The 22,130-nt window shown below is 53.6% G+C and overlaps 1 protein-coding gene across 9 annotated transcripts in view; it reads right to left on the bottom strand.

Moving 5' to 3' along the window:
• MPRIP (myosin phosphatase Rho interacting protein) overlaps positions 1–22,130 on the bottom strand; it is an 88,167-nt gene that overhangs the window by 24,337 nt on the left and 41,700 nt on the right. For 3 of the 9 annotated variants that reach the window (XM_049791351.1, XM_049791352.1, XM_049791348.1), the window contains exons 6-17: positions 20,674–20,884; positions 19,516–19,675; positions 19,159–19,428; positions 13,052–13,193; positions 12,396–12,512; positions 9,729–9,785; positions 8,244–8,312; positions 7,927–8,016; positions 7,359–7,468; positions 6,374–6,412; positions 2,342–2,927; positions 1,303–1,419 (exon numbers count right to left, since the gene is read on the bottom strand). In XM_049791351.1, coding sequence (XP_049647308.1) covers positions 1,303–1,419; positions 2,342–2,927; positions 6,374–6,412; positions 7,359–7,468; positions 7,927–8,016; positions 8,244–8,312; positions 9,729–9,785; positions 12,396–12,512; positions 13,052–13,193; positions 19,159–19,428; positions 19,516–19,675; positions 20,674–20,884 — 1,968 coding nt within the window. Of the gene's footprint in view, positions 1–1,302; positions 1,420–2,341; positions 2,928–6,373; positions 6,413–7,358; positions 7,469–7,926; positions 8,017–8,243; positions 8,313–9,728; positions 9,786–12,395; positions 12,513–13,051; positions 13,194–19,158; positions 19,676–20,673; positions 20,885–22,130 lie in introns of those variants that run through there. The other 6 variants (XM_049791357.1, XM_049791356.1, XM_049791350.1 and 3 more) reach the window with 5 other exon arrangements.

Below are 22,130 nucleotides of genomic sequence, written 5' to 3'. Positions count from 1 at the left end.
TTGCTCAGCCCTTCTGCAGACTTCCCCTCTTGCCCCCCCCTCCTCTTACTGAGGTGCTACAGCCAACTTCAACATGGCCAATCTGACAGTGGATTTGGCATCCAGCTTTTAGCCCCATTCCCTGGTTTTTTCAGGCTCCAGGCAAAGGGAGGTCGGATGCCTTTGCCCCAGGGAAGTGGGAGTTAGTTACTCTTCTAACACTGCCAAGTGAAAATGGAATTCCTCCAATCGAGCAAGCACTGTCAGCTTGGGGACTCCAGAAATAAATGCATTAATAACTCCTCCAAGGAGATCACCAGCAAGGAAGACAAGATGCCCCCCAACCTGGGCTGGCTCCACCGCCTGTGTAACTTCTTCAGGGGCAATTTCTCCCATGAGAAATAAGGAGGCAAGGTTCAGCATTGACACCGGGTTTGCTGCCATGGGAGCGCAGCATGTGGCCACGCACGGCCACTTCGATCCAGAGCCAGTTTGGCCAAGTAGATTTGAGCAGGTCAAAATGCTGCCTCTGCACAAAACAGGACCACGGACCCATGAGAGCAGCCAGAAACTGCCCTGCAGGCATCACGGCTCCTCCGGGCACAGATGCTCCCAGAGAAAGGACTGCAGAAAGTCCATTTTCTTTGGAGGAGGGGAGGAAAGGCTTCCCAAGAGACTTTCTCGCCTCTTTTGCCAGAACCTCCAAAACACACTTCTAGGTGTTGCTGAGGCAAGGCATCTTGAAACAGAAGAAACCACCAAAGTGATCCAAGACAACAGGTTGTCCCCGTGCAAATCCCACTCTGGCTGTGGGGAACGTGCCTGGGAGATACGCCTGCATGTGCTGTGCTTGCCCATGGAACCGCCACACAAACTCCCCAGCCAGGAGCAACTGCTGGGCTACTAGATGCTTATGAAGAAGCCTTATGTGCACCCCACTGCCTGAGGGGAATATCTGGGGCACAGAAAGGGGGAAACGGCTGTTGCATAAGCAAACACATTATAGGATGGATCAGAGGTGGACTTTGCTGAGGTCCCATCTGTCTACCATGGCTGTGTTTTATTTTCCCTTGGGGACACTAGTAGGTAATGCTATCTTCTGTCTACTACCTCCTAGATCAGAGGTTTTGTTAAGCAGATGATCCTGGTAAGGCTACAGAATTAGCAATATTTGCAAGAAGGTCAAATATCGTGGAGCCTACTCAGTGGTACACACCTCTGCGTCAACCCGTATGCCCCCACAAACACGCTGGACTGAAGCCCACCAGGGTCCCCCTCGGACACAGAGGAAGACGGATCACTCTCTCCTCCCCACACTCCTACCTGCAACACGTAGCCCTCCCGGGCGCTCTGCTCCCGGCCCAGTGCCACTTTCAGCTGGTCCTGCAGGTGCCGGTTCTGCTCCAGGAGCTCTAGGGCCTCCTTCTGCTTCTGCTCCAGCTGGAAGGACACGAACAAAGACAGCGTCCAGGGAGTGGGCAGGGGGTCAGCCATAAGGAGCAAGCGGCGTGGAGGGGACGTAGAGCAGAATGAACGGGGCTTTTGATGGCACCGCTGCTTTGCTCCGCTCTGGGATCTGGATTTCATTTTGCCAGGCAAAATCCCTCCCCTCTGAAAGAACTAAGTTACGCGTTAGTTTAATTCCTAAAGCTCACTGCAGCAAAGGATGAACGGCACCAGCTCGTGCCAGGCATGACCCCAGCAAATCCCAGCCCAGTTCAGATCGGTGATACTCCTGCTTACTCCACGCCTGCACCCCTTTCATTCCTGCTAATACACCTTAATCCCAACAAACAACCACCTTTGTTATCCCAGGCATGGACCTCTTCCAAGCAAGCTGAGTCTCCTTTCTTTTCCTAAAATCATAAGATTGTTCAATGTAGGCTCCACAAAAAGGGAACCTTTGTGGTGTGTGCTACAACTCAAGCCAGTTTGTAGTTTTGCAGACGTAACTGAAGACCCAAATTTCTACAGCTGCAGAGGCACACAGAATTATGAATTTGCATTTAGAGTCTGGCCGATACACATCAATCGTACCCATCTCATCAGAGGCAGGCTGGCTAACGACCAACAGAAGCGTAGGCTGCATTGGCTGGGAGGGGGTAATGAAGTACCACTCTTGCAAGAACAGCCCTTTCTGCAGCCGTGGGAACATGAAAGCTGTCAGCAGGGCTGAACGGGAACGGACGTGGATCTGCGCCCTGCCAGCTCCCCAGGGGAACCTACAGCATCCCCACTCATTGCTATTACAAAGCAGGAATAAATGCATCTTTTTTAAGCCTTGCTCAGGCTTCCTACAATTCCTGCAGTGGCCTGAAGGCCATTTCGGCAGGCAGCCTGCACCCCACACATCCGACTTTACCTCCTTCTCCAGCAGCGTGGTCAAGTGCTGCTTTGTCAGCCCCTCGTCCCGGTCCTCGGTGTGGGCGAGGTGCAGGGGCGCGATGGGGATCTGCTTCTCCTCCCGCAACGGGGTGGTCTCTACCTGGTGCCAGCGCTGCTCAATCTCCACGTGGACGTTCTGCGGTTTGATGTCCGCCGGGACGGGCAGGATCCGGTCCACCTCCATTCTCAGTGCTTCTTCCGACCCTGCCCCGTCCACGGCATCGATCATCTCGAAGCGCTTGCGCCGTTCTTCTCGCCGCCGGGCCCGTTCCCGCTCCAGCTCTCCCGGGTCGGCATCGGTGGCACTGGCATCCCTGGGGAAGGCGGCAGAGCCGCTCTTGGAGGAGTCTGCAGCATTTGCACGCTCCTGCGCCAGGGCTTGCTGGATGGGGCGAAATTCAGCCCAGTCAAAGGTCTTGGACCGTCCTTCTCGCCGGCGCTCCCTGGCACGGCTCCGCTTCTGCTCCGGGTCCAGCTCAGCTTGCTCCGCATCTGGCTTCTCGCTCGGCTTTGGACCAGTCTCGAAGGAAGAGCTTGTTTTGCTTTTCTCTTCTGGCAGGGAGCTGCGAGGACAGAGAGAGGGTGAAGGAAAGCATCAGTGGGTGCTCCAGACGGCCGGGCACTCCCACGCATGCCTTGAAGAGCTGGGTGGAAAGGGGCTGCTGGAAGCCCAAGCCAATGCCACGTGGGTGCCCCCCCTGCCCCTCCGTCTCCCATCACCTCTCGGGCGCAGGAGCCGCCGCTGCCCTTCCCCGGGGATCACGCTGGTGTGCAAAGCCATGGTGCAAGCGGCCCCGGCTGCTCCTGGGCAACCCACGGACCCCCGGAGAGCAGCCGATCCCGACCTCGCATCTCCTCGGCGGCCACCCCAGGGCCGACAACCACGACCCAGCAGCAGCCCGTGGCCGAGGCAGCAACCCCGAACTGTCGTGCCAGGTGGGGAAGAGGCTTCAAAAGCTCCTCCGGGGCCCACCAGCTCTGGGGGTCCATGCACACACGCCGGTCGATGCGGCCATAATCACGTGCTTGCGGGGAAGATGCCACCAGTCCCACCAAAGTCAGTCTGGCTTCAGAGCTGCGGGGCGGAGAAGCACAGAGCAGCTCCCAGAGGTCTTGGGTAACAGGGGGAAGTTTTTCCTCGAGCTTGGCAAAGTTGGGGTATGAACGGGTCGAAAACTTCTCCGTGCCACTATCTGCACTGAAGGCACAGATCTCCCCCGGGGAAACCAGCCTTACGGGCAGCCGCCCCGGCACGGGGGCTGCACACCGTATGTGCAGTTGTCGGTGCAGCAAGGAGAGCAAGAGTTATTCAGCACACCATGGAAGTCACTGAAAATGCCGGTTTCTCAAGCAAGGAATGATTTTTAGTGCTGAGTTAGAAGGTGGTAGGTTGAGAGGGGAAACATACTCATCAAGCAGGGAAAGTTAACGGGGGAAGGCAATACCGTTTCCAACCTAAGGATAATCCATAATGCAGTATTAGCTTATTAAACGTAGACATGCCAGCCTTGTAACATGCAGATCGAAATTAAAAAAAGAAAATAGCAGTATGCTAACTTTGCAGAGGAAGCCCATCCTGAGAGAGCGGCAGGCATTTGCTGAACCCTCTTTGCTATCAGAAGCCCCCGAGATGCCTCCCGAGGCACAGCCCTGCTGCTCAGGCTGCCTCCTAGCTCTCCCCCCTTCCAGTACACCCACAGCATCCCCCTGGGCTCCAGCCTCCAGCGCAGCCTCCACAAGCTTTCTAGAAGGGTGCAGTGGGAAGAGCTGGAAAGCAGGTCCCCGGGCCCTTCGCTGCAGGCGGATCACCGCTAACGGGGCTCTGACCCACGGGACCGCATGCACTGAGACGGCTGCGACCGGGAGGGAGCAGCAGCAACACGGCTTCTCCTCCTGCCTTGGTAACACACCCCAGCTCCCGCAGCCAACAACCTCACGTATGTGCATAGGCCCAAAACAAAGAATGGAGCAAAGAGATGACTCTGCACGGGTCCGGGGCTAGTATCTTCCGATGCACTTTCATCCACGATCAAACCACGGGCTCAGTAGAGCTGGGTTTCAAGAAACTCTGGCAGTTACAGGCTAAAACCAGCTCAGAGATAATTCCTTCTTCAGTTCTGTCACTTGCAGCTAATAAAATAAACCCAAAAGGCACCACGATGAAACCTCCTCACTCCTCAACCATTAGAAGATATTGCATGACTCCACAGCCAGGCGCTCAATCTGGAGTCAGTTAGTGATTACAGCTGCATTTTAAATAAGGAAAGCGGGGATGAGATGGAGTCTTAAAATGGAGAAAAGCGCTAGGAAAAAAAGGGGTCCTGGGGCCCCTCGGACATTGTTGAGAGACAGAAATTATGCTGCTCTAAATACCACATGGAAGAATCTCGGCATTTCTAGAGGTGACAACTCTCGCGAGCTCATTTCTCCTCTGTTGCTTTCCAAAGGGCATGGGATGTATGTCAGGGAGCAGAGGGATGGCCGCTGGGAACTGAGTTAAGATACTCAGAAGACTGACCCAAAGTTTCTCATTTCATCTCCTGCAAATACCCCATGGCTATTAATTCTGCTCAAGCATTTCACATCGCCTCCATCCCAGACAAATTAATTCACATCACATGGGGCGGGGGGTGTCTTTGCCTCACAATGGTATTTAGAGGTCAAAACAAAAAGTTGTGTTTTTTAATATGGGTGGCTGTGGGAGTGGTGCAAGCTGCGAGCCGAGCACGCTGCGGCAGCGTGCGAGAAGCACACAAAGGCTGCAGGGAACTGGGGGAGCGCTGGGGAGCTCAGCCTCACTGGGGCCACAAGCTGAACAAGGACCCAGCGCTGAAGCAGCCACCTTCTTTCTTGTGGGTATTTTGTATCTGCACGGTCATCGTTAGCAGAGTGTAATTAGTGTCTCTGCAGACTGCAGGGCACTGCTGAGGGCAGGGAGCAGTGCAGCATCTGCACACACACACCCCCCCCTCCCGCCTGGGGTGCTGACACACGCAGCAATATAAACAGTAATTAGGACTTGAGTAACCGAGAAAAAGTGTGTTTGGCTTGGTGGAGACAAGGCAGCAGGTTAACAAGACACACAGCAGAGGGCTGCAGGAGTGTGTGGAGTCGGACTGGTCCCAGGGACGGGGCAAACACTACTGCCCTCCCAGCACAGCCAAGCACCCAGATTAACGTCCCTCTTGCACCCTGGCCACGCTGTGCAGACGTTTGCCACCTCTCCATCATGAGCCTTTGGCAGTCTGTCCTTCAGCTTTCCAGCAGCCCTGTTGACAAGATGCTCCCCAGGTGTGGATGTTAATGATGTGCCCAAAGCCAGGTGGGATGGGCTGGAATACCCCACGCCGCGGCAAAGGGCTTGCAAGCAGGCACTGGGTGAACACAGCCCTGCTTCACAGACGGTGCAGCCCTCCAGCTCACAGCAACAACTTCTCAGCAAAGTGACTAACCCATGCCAGACTCTACCCCATCCAAAACCAGCTCGGTGGAAAACGACAGAAGTGCACCTATAATTTCCTTTTCCCCAGCTCAGGATTGAGATTCACAGTCTATTTATGCAGCATAACAAGTTACTGCCCAACTGGTGCCTGCGCTTGGACCCTCTCACAAGGGTAAGCCAAGTCAAACCACTTCGCGAGGGCTTGGGGCAGATGCAAAGACAGTGAGCACAGGACTACCGTGGTGCAGTAACCTGTTAGGCTGTAAATATATCTGGCTCTTTAAAGGCAGACAAGTCCCCTCAAATTTCCTTGGTCTTCATCTTCACATCTAGTCACATCGGAAGATACCAGTGTGGGGAAATCAAGTGTCAAGACCAGGTTGCTTCTTCCCTTCTCTCTGGCTTTTATTTAAAAAAAAAAAAAAAAAGGAGGGAAAAAAAGAAAAGAAAAATAAATGGAAACTGCAGGACTTCCCATCCGAGGTGCAGAAAAGGAGAAGCATGCAGTGAATCACGAGATATACAAACCACAAAACGTTAATACAGGAGAGAACACAGTTTTCCAACCTGGGCTTCAGCACGGATAGTTTCAAAGAGAAGTTTTTCCTGGGATTGCATGGAAATCAAACATACACAGGAGTGAGGAGAGAGGCGGCTTCCCCGAGACCCCCGCGAGATCCACCAGAGCTCGGGCAGGGCTGGGAAACGGTGGCCGAGTGCCAAGCGGGATGGGGAAGGAGAGGTTGGAGCATCTCCAGGTCAACAGCACCGGGTGAGAAGAGCCATTCCATCAATGCAGGGACAAACCTGGCAAAAACCTGCTCGTTGCAGCTATGGTAAGGACAGGAGACGGAGTTAATGGTGCGGCCGTGTCCATGAAGCCTGTAAGAGGTGGCCCGTACGAGTGTGGCTGGCGCGGTTAGCTGTGAGGAGGTCAAACACCCTTTACCCGCAGCTGCAAGCGCTCACAGAAGGTACTCTGTGAAGCGGGGGGGTCCCTTCCTCTGGCACTGACGGCAGGAGGAGACGCGAGCATTACTAACGCGTAAGGGGAATGAGCTGCGGCAGCTATCTGGAAGATCAAAAGAGGAGGGAAGACGATTTGCTGGCTGGAGTTTAAAATATATCAGAGCCAAACAGCTTCTAAATTGAACCCTGGGCTCGTGCTGCCGTGACCCGAGGAGGGGATGGGCAGCTCGTGCTGAACAGTAGCCAGAGGAAAGGGGGAACCCAGCACAACTGAATCCAAGTGGTTTCACAATACCTGGTGGGAATCCAGAGGAGCCTTGATATAGGAACAGTATTTCATATTCCTATGCACAAATTAAAGCCACATTTTCAACCCGCTTTGAAATCTGCACGCGTAAGAGTAACTCAGCATATCAGCATCCCCACAAAGCGTATCCAAATTAAGCCCAGAGAGGGATGTGAGAAAGAGCCGCAGCTTCCAGGAACGGACAGGCTCAGGAAGAGGAAAGAAAGGGATAAGGGAAGAGTTATTCCTGCACAGCAAACCAGACAACTGCAGGGGCTGCTAAACTCCCCCCTTTACCTTGTTACATCTGGAGCAGTGGTAGGGCGAACATGCTTCATGATGGTCTGGATCCAGTTGCGGCGAATGCCCGATGTCATGGCGGACAGGGTGAACTCCCCTTCCTTCGTCTAGCGAGAGAGGAGGACCAGCTCAGAGCAGCTGACTGCACCCATCAGCACCTTCCCACCCCTCCAGTACCACCCAGCATCCAGCCCCATGCACCCAGCGCTGGGGCACTTCTTGCCAGCCACGCGGAGGTCGCACCCAGCCCCTCCATCCTCCAGCACGCTCACGGTGGGAATTAACATTTCTCAGCAATCAGGCTAGTTTTGCCATAGCCGAGACCCTAAGGCTGATACAAAACCTACCCTTTCCCCCTCCCCATTTTTTGTGAACCAAAAAACTGGCTCTCAAACCCGAGGCCACAGCTCTCTGGAGCATTGTGGGGGATGCCCAGTGGCCTCTCAGGTTTTTGGGGAAATGTTTCCCTTGCCACAGATGAGCATCCCCAAGCAGCGGCACAATGGGAGCAGCCCTGTCTGCTGTCCTGCATCTGGACTCTTCTTCCTCCCCACATTCTCCTTACATGGATCTGGAAGCCGTAGTTTCGCTGAACCGGGTACTCGGTAACATCGTAGCACGTGGATAAATCAATTTCTCCATCCAGGTCAGCTGCCTGAAGAGGGAAGAGGTAAAATAAGCCGTAATGCTTTGCGATCCCAAAGTGCGGTGGGCTCACAGGGAGGCATGCAGCAGGTCCTTGAGAAGCACAAAGCCCTGAAGAGCAGTGCTCCAGGACCTTGGCATCTGGGAAGACAACCTGCCCGGGGTCAGTTTGGGAGCACCTGGGACTCCCAGGGGTGCAGAGCGATGGGTTGAACACCGATGGGAGAAGACACTTACCTCCTCCGCCACCGAATCCCGGTAATATCTCAGGCTCTGGTCGGTCAGCACAAACCAGTGCTTCTTCCACTAGGAAACAACCAAGATGGGGCAGTTATAATCCTGCTTCTTCCCCACCAGTGCCGCCCGGGCAGCTCATCACAGGTCACTCAGCAGAGATTCCCCGCAGGGAGGCAGCTCGCAGCCTCTCCCCTCCCAGCTCCGCACCCGGCTTTACCGAGAGGCCTTCCTGGGAGGAAGGGGAGACCCGAACAGGCAGCAATGCAAGGGACACCGTGATCATTTGCACTGCCAGGACACTGATTTCCCCAGCGCTGCCGCACTGGCAGAGTGCTGGACCCTCAGTGGCACCAACCCTGCATGTGATGGTGAAACACTGAGAGTGCCACAAGGGCAGTCGGAGCCTTCCCATTAGCTCCACTGGCAAGACCATGCTTTTAGTGACTGCACTTAAAGCCTTCAAGGGACCTTTTTTAAAAAAATTTTTAAAAAGCAGTAAAACATTCATGTTTTATCTGCAGTACCTAAGTCGGAGCCTATTCCTGGCCCTTGCTCTATACAAACAGGCCTTCTGCATGCTCCCAGCGAGGCACAGTCTTACCCAATGCAGCTTTCAGTTAATAAAGCACTTGCTCCAGCAGCCGATTCCCCCTCTGGCTGCCTACAGACGTGCCCTCGGCCCCAAGGCCCAACGCACTAGTGGGTACCCACAGTGGAGCCTGATCCATGGCGCTCACAGCCATGGGCGAGTCACCTCCATTTTCCCTCAACGGGCTGAGCAGGAGGGAAGGAAATCCAGGGAAGGGGCAGTTTGCAAGCAGCCAGGGCACCCAGGCCACCTTGGCATCAGTGCCCATCTCTAAGGCTCCAATAGAGCAGCACATCCTGCATCTCTCCGGGAACGGACAGGAGGGAAGCGGCCGCGGCTGCTTCCCTCAGTGCCAACTCAAGAGGCATTTATTTATTTCTTGGCCCTGCCATTTCCCCAGCACTCAGGGGACCTTATCTGAGCCTCATTACTGACTCCAAAGAGGTTGCTGGGTCGCAAGGGAGATGAGACTAACAAGAGAATGGGAACGCGAAACCAGTGCTGCTATCCAAGCTGCCCCAGCTTCCTAAAAACCCATGACACGATATCCAGCTGTGGGGCTTTGAAACCTCCCCAGGACAGAGCACCAGCTATTCCCACGCCAAGACAAACACCGTTTCCACAGGGCTCGCACACAACCACTGCTGCGTGGCTCCAGAGTTGTACAAATTCCCTGTCGCTGCTCTGCCCAAGCACCTACATCTGGTTTCCCCCATCTGGAGTATGGCCCAATGCTGATCTACGGTGCAAGGACATCAGGGCTTTGTCAGCGCCGAGGGCAGCCCCATGCACAGCTTGAACAGCCGGGATGTTGGAGTGAGTGTCAGCTGCCAGAAATGGGGACAAACAGCAGCTCCAAAGACCAAGGCGAAGGGCAGAGCACTCCCCAGACTCACCTGCCCGTCCTCATACTGCTTTGTCAGCCAGCCCTTCTTGAAGTTCAGCAGGTCGGGCTACAAGAAAGGAGAGAGGCAATCAGAGGGGAGGGAAGAAATGTCTTATCAGCAACGCCTTGATAAAACACAGCACAGCAACAAAAGAGACCAGCAACAGTTAAATTAATAGAATAGTTTGGGTTGGAAGGGACCTTGGATCCAAATTGGATCGTTATACTGCGTGGTGGCTAAACATTCGCTCCCAGGAGGAACAGAGACCTGCTGTACAGTTTATTCAGGCTGTCCCCTTCCTAGCACTTCTCTTGTAATTTCCTACTGCTACAGCAGCATTACAGAGGAAGGAGAAGCAAGGAATTAGCAAGACTGCAGGCAGTTTTGTCCCTCTATTTTATATCACGAAGGACAAACTACGTGCTATTGATGCAAGGCTGCAGGGTTCAAAACAAGACTGAGTTCCAAAGGCTGGAAATACAGGGAATCCCAGCACTGCACCACCCAAACGACACCTGCTCTTTCTTCCAAAGTGGGTGCATCAGGATGTTGAAGCTCTGAGAAAAGCAACCAAGACAGCGTGGGATAAATCCTGCCAGCCCTTCCTCCCAGCCCTGCCCGCACGCAGGGAAGGATGTGGTGGAAATGCTTTCACTCCCTCGAGGCTGAGCTCCTCCAGCTGCTCCATGTGCTTGCAGAGTGGAGGAGGAAAGGACAGCAGTGTGTGAAATGCAGCTGTAGTTTCTGAAATGAGCTATAGCAAGGGGAGCAATGGAAAACTGGAGTCTGGAAGCCTATTCAATTAAACCTATGCTCTGGGGCACCACATCCCACGTTTGAGTGCTCCCACAGTGGCGGGAACCCAGCCCTGCTCCACAAAAACACAGGGGAAAGTAAAGGCCACCTTGCCCTTCCCGAATCCCTAGCGAACTGGAGGAAGGAGCGGACAGACGCCAGCCTGAGCAGCCCTGGCTGTGATGTGGCTGCAGGCAATAAACCCGCCGAGCCCCACCAGGACCTGCTGACAAGGCAGCGATAAGCCACAAACAAACTATAGAGAAAATTGCATTTGCAATGACTACATCCATCTCTTAAGTAGGCTATGAGAGCTGGGCGTCCTAATCTCAGCCCTAATTTACCCTGAGAGAGCAGTACCACCACCTGCCTGCTTCTCCTCTGCTGAAGTGCAGGTGGGATCAGGCTTCCAGGATCTGGGTCCTGTTTAAGCTCCTACTTGTACAACCGGAAAGCATCAAGCAAAGGATATACATTTTGGATCAAAAATAACCAGCTCCGAGCCATGCACTTTGCAGAGAAGGAAAACTGAGGGCCTGCAAGAGTTACAGTTGTTCATGGGCTTGTTATTTATCAACTGAGAAGAATCACAGGGCAAGAATCTTCTGCAAAAGCAGATAAACCCCTCCTTAACAGCATTCATACTACACTTCTCAGTTTCCTTAAAATTTAAGCAAAGGCATAGAAGCAGCCAGAGAGGAAAGAGGCTGCTAAACAGTATATGCACACGTTTCAGACTGGGCTGCCGTGAGACACTAGAGAAGAACCTGGAGCGGAAAGGTTTCTCCTGCAGGTCCCACTCCTCCACGCAAACCCCTTTGCTTTCCTCTGAGTGCTTGGGCAGGCAAGAGAGCACAGGCTTTGCCCGAAGCTGCAAAGCTGCTGGAGCACAAAAAGTGTGCAACCAGCTGCCACTGAAGGGTGTAGACATTAGAAACCAAAAACAGATGAAGCACTTGATGGAAGAGATACCCACGCAGTGCAAGCCACAGCTCTGCTGTAACCCACTGAGCCTAACAAGGGATGAACTCTCCCTTGGCTTTTACCCTGATGAATAACCGATCTGATCTGATTTGACACAGCAAACCCGACGGGCAGGGGAGAGTCTTGCAATCACGGTTGCAAGCCAGCAGACATGCAGGTTTTTCTTACGTTGCTACTTTTATAGCAGGAGTGGCACAATAAAAGCATATTTAATGCAAGGAAAAGGTTTTCTTCCCACTGACTGCATGATTTTCTTGCCTTCACTAGACGATGTGCATTGCCACTTAATATGCACTTCTTGCACCTTTTTATTACCACCAAGAATTTAAAAATCGCTCCTGTGGCTGTACAAGTCTACATGAAAAGCTACTACAGAAATGCTAAGCTACTGCATTTTTCTGAGAAGTACTTCAATAGAAGCTGTCCATCCACGAAAAATGCAGCTTGTATTTACAATGGCTGTGTAATCTTTTTGAGAGATTAGCAAGTGTATTTATTTTGTTCCTACAGAAGGGTGGCAAGTGAGAGGAAAGCATTTTGTGTTTGTTCTGTACTGTTTGCCTCCAGGTCTGGTGAGCATTTGAAATATGCAAAGGGAGGAAAGCTCAGGAGGGCAGGTTCAGCCCTTCCTCGCAGCCTTCCTCCCACTCACACCCACTTGCAACTGCATAAACATCAAGGAAGCGGCATTAGAAAACTAGGCCATGCATTAGCTCTCCTTAACGTGCCAAGCGTGAAGTGTGAAGCTAAGTCACTGAAACCTCCTCCGAATCTGAGCGTATCCTATGTCCTACGTGCTGGCTATGGGGAAAGCAGCAGACAGTTTTCACCAGACCTGCCCAGGAAAGGTCTCTCACGTCCTCCCCCAAGGGAGAGGATACGGCCCCGGCGGCTCACCGTCATAGAGGACTCTGTGGACCTTCTGTCCAGAGACTTTGCCCGGCGATGCGGGGACAGAGGAGACGCAGACACATCCAGGATGGAGCCCACAGCGGAACCTTCGCAAGTGAAGTCCTGTGTAAACAGCGTTAGCCCAGATCAGCGCAGGAACTAGGACAGCGAGTCCCACTCTCTTGGCTCACGGCATAAAAATCCACATATTTAAGGGGCATCTCGGGCTCAGAATAAGTGTCATTTCATTGGCAATACATTTTTTTTGTACTCTCAGGCATTAATTTGTTCCCAATATATCTAAGCGTATCTGGGACTTTCAAGACTGCCTGTTTCTTTTGTTACTCTACCCCATCCTGATGTGTCCTGCTATGACAGATCTGAAGTTTCTCTCTTTCTATTTTGGAAGAAGGAGAAAAGACAGCCTGATTTTCCACTCTGACCTGCAGCTGGGCCAAGGGAGCAGAACAGAAAGCAGCAAACCTGAACAGACTGAGCACACACAGCGGTTTGCATGAGCCTGCCTGCGACTCCAGATCCCCTTCTCTACGCAGGGACAAACCCTGTAACTAAATCTTACAGCTAAACCCTCTGTCCTGGGCTGCTGGATCCCAGACGCCATCCTCCAAACCACACCACAAGACCTCGGCTGAGCAGCTTACCCGTTTCCGTGGGAAAACCCTCTTCTCGCTCCTGCCCTGCCGCGTCTCACTGGAAAGGGCAGCACCGGCCGACACATTCGTTTCCATGTGCTCCGCGTTCTCAATATCTAATGCCTCAAATTTTTCAATTACCTGGGATCGCCTGGAAAACAGAGAGAAAGGGGAAACCAGAGCCACTTTAAACACAAGAACAGCAACTGCGCTGAGCTGTACAATCCCACAAATTTAAGGCTGCAGAATTGCTTGACCCAGTGTTCATGCACACCTGGCTTTTGGTCACCGTTTCTCTGCAAGCTCTATCGGGGCAAAATGCCCCAATCTGACATACACCATTTTACCTGCAGCCAAAGTGGGGAAAAACCTCACCACTCAGCTCCCCAAATAGTATCTGCTCAAATATCTAGAAAACCCTTGCAAAACCAGAAATAACTTTTTCTTTGTAAATTTTACAGCCCTTTGAGAAGCAGGGATTATTGAGCAGCTTTGGCTTAAGCTTTGCCTTTACTCTCTAGCACTGCAGCTATCGACGGCCCCCCAGACCACAGAGCAGAGACACATAAGACGAAGCTGGGGTGCAGAGGTAACGGGTGGCTACGGGTCACCCTGCGTGTTCATGGCAATAGATACTCTCTAAAAACTCAGCCCCACACAGGTAACTTCCACAGGATTGCACTGAGTGAGGAGTGTCCGTAGGTGCCTCCAGGCGATGGGTCTGGCTCGCAAGGTGCGCCAGCCGAAGAGGCACGAGGAGATGAGGAGCAGCCTGGGCAGGCATAGCAGGACATCCCCTGCAAAACCTCGGGGCTCTACCCTCCTCTCAAACTGGTCTGCAAATCCAGTATGGACAGCAGGGAGCACAACCTGGGCTCTTAGACACCGCCTCGGTGGCCCATCACACCGTGGCATGCATGTCTCTGAGGATGGAGGAGAACTATGAAGAAATGTGGATGGAGCAGGAGCCGACCCCGGACCAAACCCAAATGGGATGCTGCTAAGAACGAGCAAACAACAGGCCTTTGCAGGTGGAATTAAAAGCGCCATTTCAGCATGAAAAGCTGCTCACTGACCCACAGGAGAGGAAATACTTGAATTTTCAAAGGGCCTGCTGGTGTCTAAGTTTGCATGCCCAGGCGTTCGGGCAAGTATCAACCTCAGGTCTTTAATCACAACCTGGGAACGTGAAGCAATAACCCACCACCAACACACACACCAGCTGAGCTCCAGCTGTGAGGTTTAAAGCTCAATTTTGAACCTCCCCAAAATGCTCAATCTGGGTGGGTTCTTGACACAAAATTTGGACCCACACGTGCCGCATCTAAACTCAGGGCTGCTTGCTCTATGCGAACCTCTAATGTGCATGAAAATCACAACAGCAATCACATGAGGGAAAACACGTTATCCAAAAAAAACATTTTTAACCCTTCCCACAAAAAGGAACAGCTTGTTAAGGACTCAAAAAACATGAGATGTTCAGTTTTCAACCAACATTTGCACCAAATTCCATAAATGAGACAAATAGTCTGAGTACATCACGTCCCCCCAGTGGGCTGGATGCCCCCCACTGCTGCTCAGAGCCAGGCTGCCAGGACTGGGCGCTGAAGCCCACAACCAAAGAGAAAGGGACAAAATCGGTGGGCAAGACTTTGCTTTGGAAATTCAAACATCTCTGATGTTTTTATGGGACATCTGTTCAGCCCCTGCTACCTCCCAGTTTGCAGACTGGGAGCGGGCAGATCCCAGGCTCGCACAGAGCTCCCCATCCCCCTGGGATGTTCTGCTCACGAGATGTCCATTCAAATAAGCCAGCCTGCGGAGAATAAATCCACGTCCTCTGTTCACTGATAGATGGGGAACTGTTTTGGAGTCACTGTTTTTTAACCCTTTTTACACTGGCCCAGCCTTCTCTGAGTCTCAGTTTAGGAGGGAGTAAGGGGTCCATGAATTAACATTGTCTGTACCCTACTAGGTGAAGGCCTGAAGAAAAACAAATCAAGAGTAAAAAAAAAACCCAACCAAAAAACATAAAACAAAATCAAAAGCAGGTTGATTTCTCATGAAAGGGGCTGCACCACCAGGTTGTTCTACGGCTTGAGATTGAGATGAGATGGTAGCGAAGCAGGCGAAGTAAAGGCGGACACGTCACACAGCAACACAGCAGGAGAAGGTGGAGAGCAACAAGACCTGGAAGAAAACAAGGCTGGAAAATGAATGAACAGAAGAGGAAATTATATATCTGCATCTACATACAAAACAAAATCAAAATCATTCCAGTAATTCGTCATTGAAAAAGGGAGGAGAAAAATAAATCACTGCAACCAAATCACAGCCCCAAGGGTTAATATCATCCAGATTACAGGAAAGAATCGGTTTTTTCCCATTAGCTCAACGTTTCAGAGAGGTTACTGCTAGAGATCCTGGGGGGACGGGGAGGGGAAGGGCTCTCCTCTCCTCCCCACCACGTGGAGGAGAAAGCTGCTCCCTCTGAACAGCAGCTCCGTGTTGATAAAACAAGGCTGCAGACAGGTACGAAGAAGCGTTTTAAAAGCTGCGGTGCCATTTAGTGCCTTCTCAACTACAAAGCTCATCCCAAGGAGTTCTTTGGCCATGCAGGCTGTTAATCTTTTCCAGGCCACTAAACCCAAGCTGCAGATCTTGGTTGTTAGGTGGAGGGCTGTGTGCAGTGGGAAGGAAAGCTATAAAGACCAGCACAAGCTATCGTTAAAGTGATTTTCTTTGATTGGAAGAAAGGGCTTGTTTTTATTGGATTCATTCATTATTTAGCAGCAAGAAAGACAGCGAGTGTCAGGAAAAGGAAGAGGAATTTCCCCAAGAGGTCCACAAAAATGAAGAGGATAGTTTTACAAGAAAAGAAAAACTATACTTGGGAGAGCAGGCACTCCTCTCTATGGGTAGAAGCAGCATTCAGAGCATAGCCTTATGTCTCAAGAAGCTCCAGAGAAGGAATTTGAGAAAGAAAAGTCTTTCAAGCAATTTCAGGCAGCTCTGCTATTTATCGAGGCTAGAAATACACCTCAACCCCCTGACCACACTCCTACAGCAGGTCTGGCAGATGCCACAGTGGACTCTTGCCAGCATGAGCAAAACGTGGGGTCAACCAGGAAAGCCACGGTTTTAGAGGCTGCATCCCTGGAAGTGTGCAAGAAAAGCCGAGTTTGCCAACCAGAAATCCTGACGCTCCACGGGGAGCTGCAGGAGGCGGGTGAGCCTGCAGCAGCATACCCAGAGGAAGGGGCTCCAGTTCTATGCACCCCAAGGACTCCCCACCCAATGGTGGTCTCCTTCCCAAAGCCGTTGGCACCCTTCTGAGATGTGCCAGGATTTATCCCTGCAGCTGCAGAGCCCCGCTGGGATACGGGGACCGATATCCGAGGACGTCCCTGCAGCCCTCTTCAGCTGCGATACTGTGTGCAAAACAGGCTTCGAGATTCATCCATGGGATTTCCAAAGAGCTGCCCCTGCTCTTTTACCCTAGGGATGGGTCTGAGATGGGAGACGGGAGGCAGGGCTCAACCTCTCTGGACACAGACTCTGTCCCCCAGGCTGGTCGGGCACCCCTGCACAATGCCGGCAGCCCCGTCCTGCTGCGTGCCAGCAGAGGGAACTCGCACTCTGCCGGTCCGCCAAAATCATGGAGATTATCTCCTGTTTTCTGATTCATGTTTCTGAGTGGCTGCGAGCTCAGGCATCTGCATCAGGCGTGGAGTCAGCGTCAGGTGTAAGTGGTCAACACAGAAAATTTCTAGCACAGTCCTGGACTTAAGTCACAATATCTCTTACTATAAGAGGACAAGAAGCCTTGAAAAACAGCTTTATTGGGAGCAAAGCCTACAGGTGTGTCACCCAGGATGCAGCACTGGGTACCTAAAATAATTCTTTTCTATCCATAGCTCTGACACTTGCACTGATTTACGGTGGGTAAACAAAAAAAACCCGGAGGAAGAGCTGAAAATACCAACAGAATCAGAGTGAGTTCATTTGGCTGCACGGAGAGATGAAAGGCAGATCTGAACGATGCCTGGCTGGCGCCTATGGGGTTGGCATGTGGGCAAGCGATTTCAGGCAAGCGTTCCCGGACCTGTTAGTGGGTTACTGAGAAGGATTATTAGAAATGGTGTTAAACCCGGGGGAAAAAGCTGACCCCACAGCATCGAAGTGAGTTATTATATTTGCTCAACCTCAAACAGCACAGGCTGAGCTTGGAAGAGAAAAATGAGAGGGATACGTGGACTAAGTAAACTCAAATTTAAAAAGCAGCCAAGCCAAGCTGAGCAGGGTGCTGGTGAATGTTAATTCTCTGGTGCAACACTGGACTGCCTCTCCATGCCATGCCGAGTCCAGCCAAGCTCCGGGACACGCAGTCTCTCCACCCACACCACCCACATGGGCCAATTCCCAGGTTACCAGAGGAGAAAGCAAACGTGCCCGTCCCTAAACACTGCCCGCTGAGCCGTCCCTGCTCACAGCATGCTCCTCCAGCGCCACAGGCTGTGATCCCTGATCCCTGGCCAAACCCTCCGGCAAGTGGGGACCCCTTGCCCTGCTCTCTGCCATCACCCCCCTCCCAAATACTGGACCAGGCTCAGCCCCATGGGCAGCAAGACCTCTGTGCCTGGTACAGCTCGCGCTCGTCTCCCTACACCCGTCCTGCTCTGATAAAGGCCCTGGGCTGACATAGTGGAATTTTTGCCATTACTGATAAGGCAATAAAAACCTGTTAACAGCCCCAGGAGCCCAGCTGGGCTGGGAAAAAACAGACTTTCCCTGGGAAAAGGCACTCGTCAGCAGGCAATGAGTGGGGCTGACATTAAAAAAGGACAGTCTCTGGCAGCAGCATCCTCTCCCAGGCCCCGTTATCTGCCTGTAAATCTGCTCCTCCCTGTCCTCGGCTGGCACATCCCAGCTCGGTGCTGGATCCCCATGCTGCACGATACCCTCGGGGCTGGAGCGAGGGACTGTCGGCACCGGAGGAACCTGCTGTCCTCTCACACCGGGGACAGGTGCTGGCCACGGTGTCCTGTGCGGGGACACAATCTCACCCACACCTGAGCCAACATGCTGCACCAGTTCAGCCTGCAAACCAGCAGTCACCAGCCCTTCCTCAGCCCCATCCCCAGCCGGGGTGGCCAAGGGACCCATGTGGCATCCTTCTCCTCCACCCTGGGGAATACCCAATTCCCAAGGCAGAGAAAGCCAAACCCATGCTCTTCTCCTTTATTCCCAGCCCAGCATTCGCTGCGCATGCTGCCGGGCTGGGTTTGGGATCCTCCTGCCGACTGGCAGCACCGGCACAAAGTTGCGCCGTGCTTCCCAGACCCGCTCCCAGCTCTCGGAAGCCAGGCTGGAAAACAGTCCTTTAGGGGCTGGGAAGAAATGGAGGAGAAGCGCCTGCTGAAACTGTGCAAGAGAGAACATGCCCGGAGGAAAACCAGGGCAAAAAAATCAGACTGGCAGGCAGCCCTCTCGCCCGGGGCCCGTCTCCCGGTTTGCTCTGCTGCCCTCACCACACAAATGCGTCTCTCCCAGGGCAAGTCGAGCCCGTCCTTCACCTCGCCCGGAGAGCACCGAGCATGCCGGTGCGCGGTGCAGGCGCGCGTGCGGATGCCCTCCCCGTCCTCCTCCGCACTGAGCTGTTTTGCAGCCCTTGCCTCGGCGCTGCACCCGCCTCTCCTCTCCCAGATTAATGCTGTGACATTTTGAAACCTCTCTCAGCTCATTAGGCAGTTGCGTAACGCACCCGGCACTAACACCATTTAGAGAGCTAACTAATTAATGGTGCCAGCTGCCAGCGTGTGCCGCGCCAGGGAGGGGATGGGGAGGGTGGGCTTGCTTGCAAATACGGCCACCAAACATCACCCACCACAGCCAGCTGTCCCCAAAGCAGCCAGGCAGGGTGACACCTGCCTGATGGCACGACTAAGGACATCCCACCGCCTGGTCGGTGCGGATGGGCATCCTTAAACCCAGAAGCGCTGTAATACAAAGGGGCTTCACCTGGCAAATACTGCCTGCTCTGTCCAGGGCTGTGGCGGGGACGCAGCGTCGCTGCCGTTGCAAGCATGCAAGGAGATTAGCCACTCATCCCTTACCTTCTCTCATTGCCAAAGAGCCGGGCCACTTCTTCTCTCCCAGGGCTACGGGCCCGGGTTCTCCGCTCTAGCCGCTTCCTCTCCACCTGGAAGGCCTCACGATTACTGATCCTAATGGCCTTGGGAACGTCGGCCAGGGTGGTGTACTGCCGGCTGGCTTTAAAAGAAAGGGGACGCCCCGATTTTTCAGCTCCCTTTCCTACATCTCTGCTGCTGGAGTCCTTGTGCATGGGGCAACTGCTCTTCCAGTCCAAGGAGTTCAGAGAGAAGCTGTGAATCATTCGGTCGCCTGATCGGGTACCTGGGGAAGGAAAGGGCTGGGCATGCTCCTGCGAGGGCGATTTGGGATAACTGTACCTGTTGTTTGGGGTGCTGGGACTGGGTGGGCTCGGAGGGGGCGGCAGCTGCTGCTCTTCCAGCTTCGAGTCTTGCTTGGTCTTCTCCAAGGAAAAGTACCCGCTCTCGACACGCGTCTTCCGCCCACAGTCTATCCGGTCTCCGTTCATGGAGCTCTCATCTAAAGGACAGAAAAGTCACCATGCTTGGTTTCAAGTCAAAGTTCTGCTTTTAACAAAAAACATGCCGATTCCACCCAGGACAGGAAGCAAGAGCAGAGACGGTCTGGGCCCCAGCCTCACGCTGTGCCACCTCTTGCACCCTTGGCTTTTCACGCCCATGGCGATGGCAGGATGGTCTGCAGGGAACTGGGGATGCTGGTCCAACCCTTGGGTTGGGCTTGCACAGATGAAAGACCTAAACCTTCAAATCAAGAAATGGACAGTTGCAGTCACCGCTCTGCACCCGTTTCCATCTCTGTCCTTCCCAGTCCAGCACTGACCACAGCTCTGCGGGCGCAAGGCAATGGACACCTTGCTGCTGGCAGCCAGGAGCGGGCGGAAAGCATCCCCCATCCGAGCAGGCAGATAAAGGAAACGGCCGCAGCGCATGGGACCTGTCCGTGGCCCCAGCAGGAAGAGTCCCCAGCCCTTATTGTTCCAGGGAAAACAATGCCACAGCCCCGGCGCCTTCCAGGGACTCATCAGGGAGACCAAATGTAAACAGGACCCTGACGCAGGGGCCAGGAGGAAGCGGCACTCAGGGCTTGCAGCACCGACAGCCGGGCTGAGCGCAGCATGGCCCTGCACCCTGCGGGTGCCCCCGGCTGGGACGCAGAGGGGCTAGAAAAGGCATTTTCCCCCTCGTTTTGCCCTCAGCACCAGGGCAACATCGCCTGTGAGGGCTGCCAGCCCCGTCTCCCTGCCGGGGCAGGATTAGGCCCCACGCTGTGATTTTCCAGCACGTGATGCCAATTTTTTCCTTCCTGAACTCCAGCCCGTAATGCCTCACTCCGGTCCCTGCACAGCAGGCACGAGGTCTGCCTCCCCATCCTTGCTGGGATGCTCCAGGAACCAAACCCGCAGGAAACTTTTCTCTCTACGGTGGTTTTCTGCCAGCTCAGCTGCCCAAACTGGGTCATCGCAGCGTCACACCAGTGCTGGCACCTCTGTCTCTCACCTTCCTTGCTGTCCAGCATGGGATCCTTCAGGGAGCTGGTAGCCCCAGCCTGGCCTTGAACTGGGCTCTGCGCTGGGCTGATGCCACTGCCTCCGTCCGCTTGGTCTTTGCCCCTCATTTCTTCCTGCCAAAGTGTGGACTTGGTGGCAGGCACCTTCTCTGCACTGGGGATGTTGCTGCTGGTCACGGCCATCTTAGCAGGACCGGGCTCCTGAAGAGAATGGGGGAAAGAGCAGGGTTAGCCCCAGCTTTGCACCCAGGGTCCCCAGAGGCGTGGGTCCCACATGGCTTGGGTGCTGCCCACGACGCCTGCCACGACAGAATGGGGACAGGGACAGGGCTGCTCAGCCATGTGCCACCGCCACATTCCCAAAGGGACAAGCTCGCAGGTGGAAACCCTGCCTGAGGGCAGCGCGGCGGGGCGATGGGTCAGGAGTTCCTTGGCCAAAGGGACCGTCGCCGCTCTCGCGGCGAGAGAGGAAACGTCCCTCGCTGTCCCTCCCTGGGTAGGGCTCCCGAAACTGGCCGCACCTCCCCATGCATCCAGCTGGGAAAAGATCCAGAGCAAAGGCAAGCTGACAAACGAAGGAGACTTTTGGCCGATGCTGCAGCCACCAACACGTAACTCCTTGGGAAAAGCTCATCTTGTGCTCATGCAGCCTGGCCCCAAGCAGAGCAAAGCCCTGGCTCTTCTGCGGCACGCAGGGTCCCACACGGCTCCACTTACTCTCCAGCACAGCAGCTCTTCCCAAAAGCAGCCCAGTGCACGCTTGGTGCTCTGCATCTGAATTCACGTGCAACACCGTAGTAGACCCACAGAGAAATGGGTCTGTCAGGTCCTGACTCACAGGGAACCTGGAAATGCTCCCCTCACCTCCACCAAAACCCAGTTTAGGGTGACTCTGTAATTGATAAAACACAGCATCTCCCATTTCCCTCTGCATGTCCCCGGTCCTTCTGCATGTCCCTGGTCCTTCCACGAGCTGTCTCATGGGCAGCCACTGCCTTTCACAGAGACAGACCAATACCAGGCTTCTCTCTTGGGTCCCATTTGCCAGGACTGAATTTTCTCAGTGTTATAACTAACATAAAAAACCCAAAAGAAATCAGGCTAAAGGACACGGGATGGAGGAGAAAATTAATTCTCTGCCACCAGCAGCTATGTTGTTTGTTTGTCACAGCTGGTTTGCTACGGGCCACTGATAAAAAGAACAAAACCCAGCCGGGGCTGTACTCCTCCCGGGTGCTTCGGTTACCTAACAGGCTGCTCGTTTTAAAAAGGAAATACAACAACACGTTGAGCTTAATGCTATTTTAAAACAATACCCATCATCTGAAATGCTTCTCTAGCTAACAAGGGGCTCTGGAGTCCATCAGATATCGATGCCATTTTGGTGGCTGCAGCCCAGGGCAGCCCAGGTTCAGTGCATGCCCCAGAAGTGGCGGCAGCTTTCACA

Source organism: Accipiter gentilis, chromosome 33, assembly GCF_929443795.1.
Source record: "Accipiter gentilis chromosome 33, bAccGen1.1, whole genome shotgun sequence".
Classification (NCBI taxonomy): Eukaryota; Metazoa; Chordata; class Aves; order Accipitriformes; family Accipitridae; genus Astur; species Astur gentilis.
The sequence above is the reverse complement of the archived record's forward strand: the minus strand, read 5'-3'. Positions and strand labels throughout refer to the sequence as shown.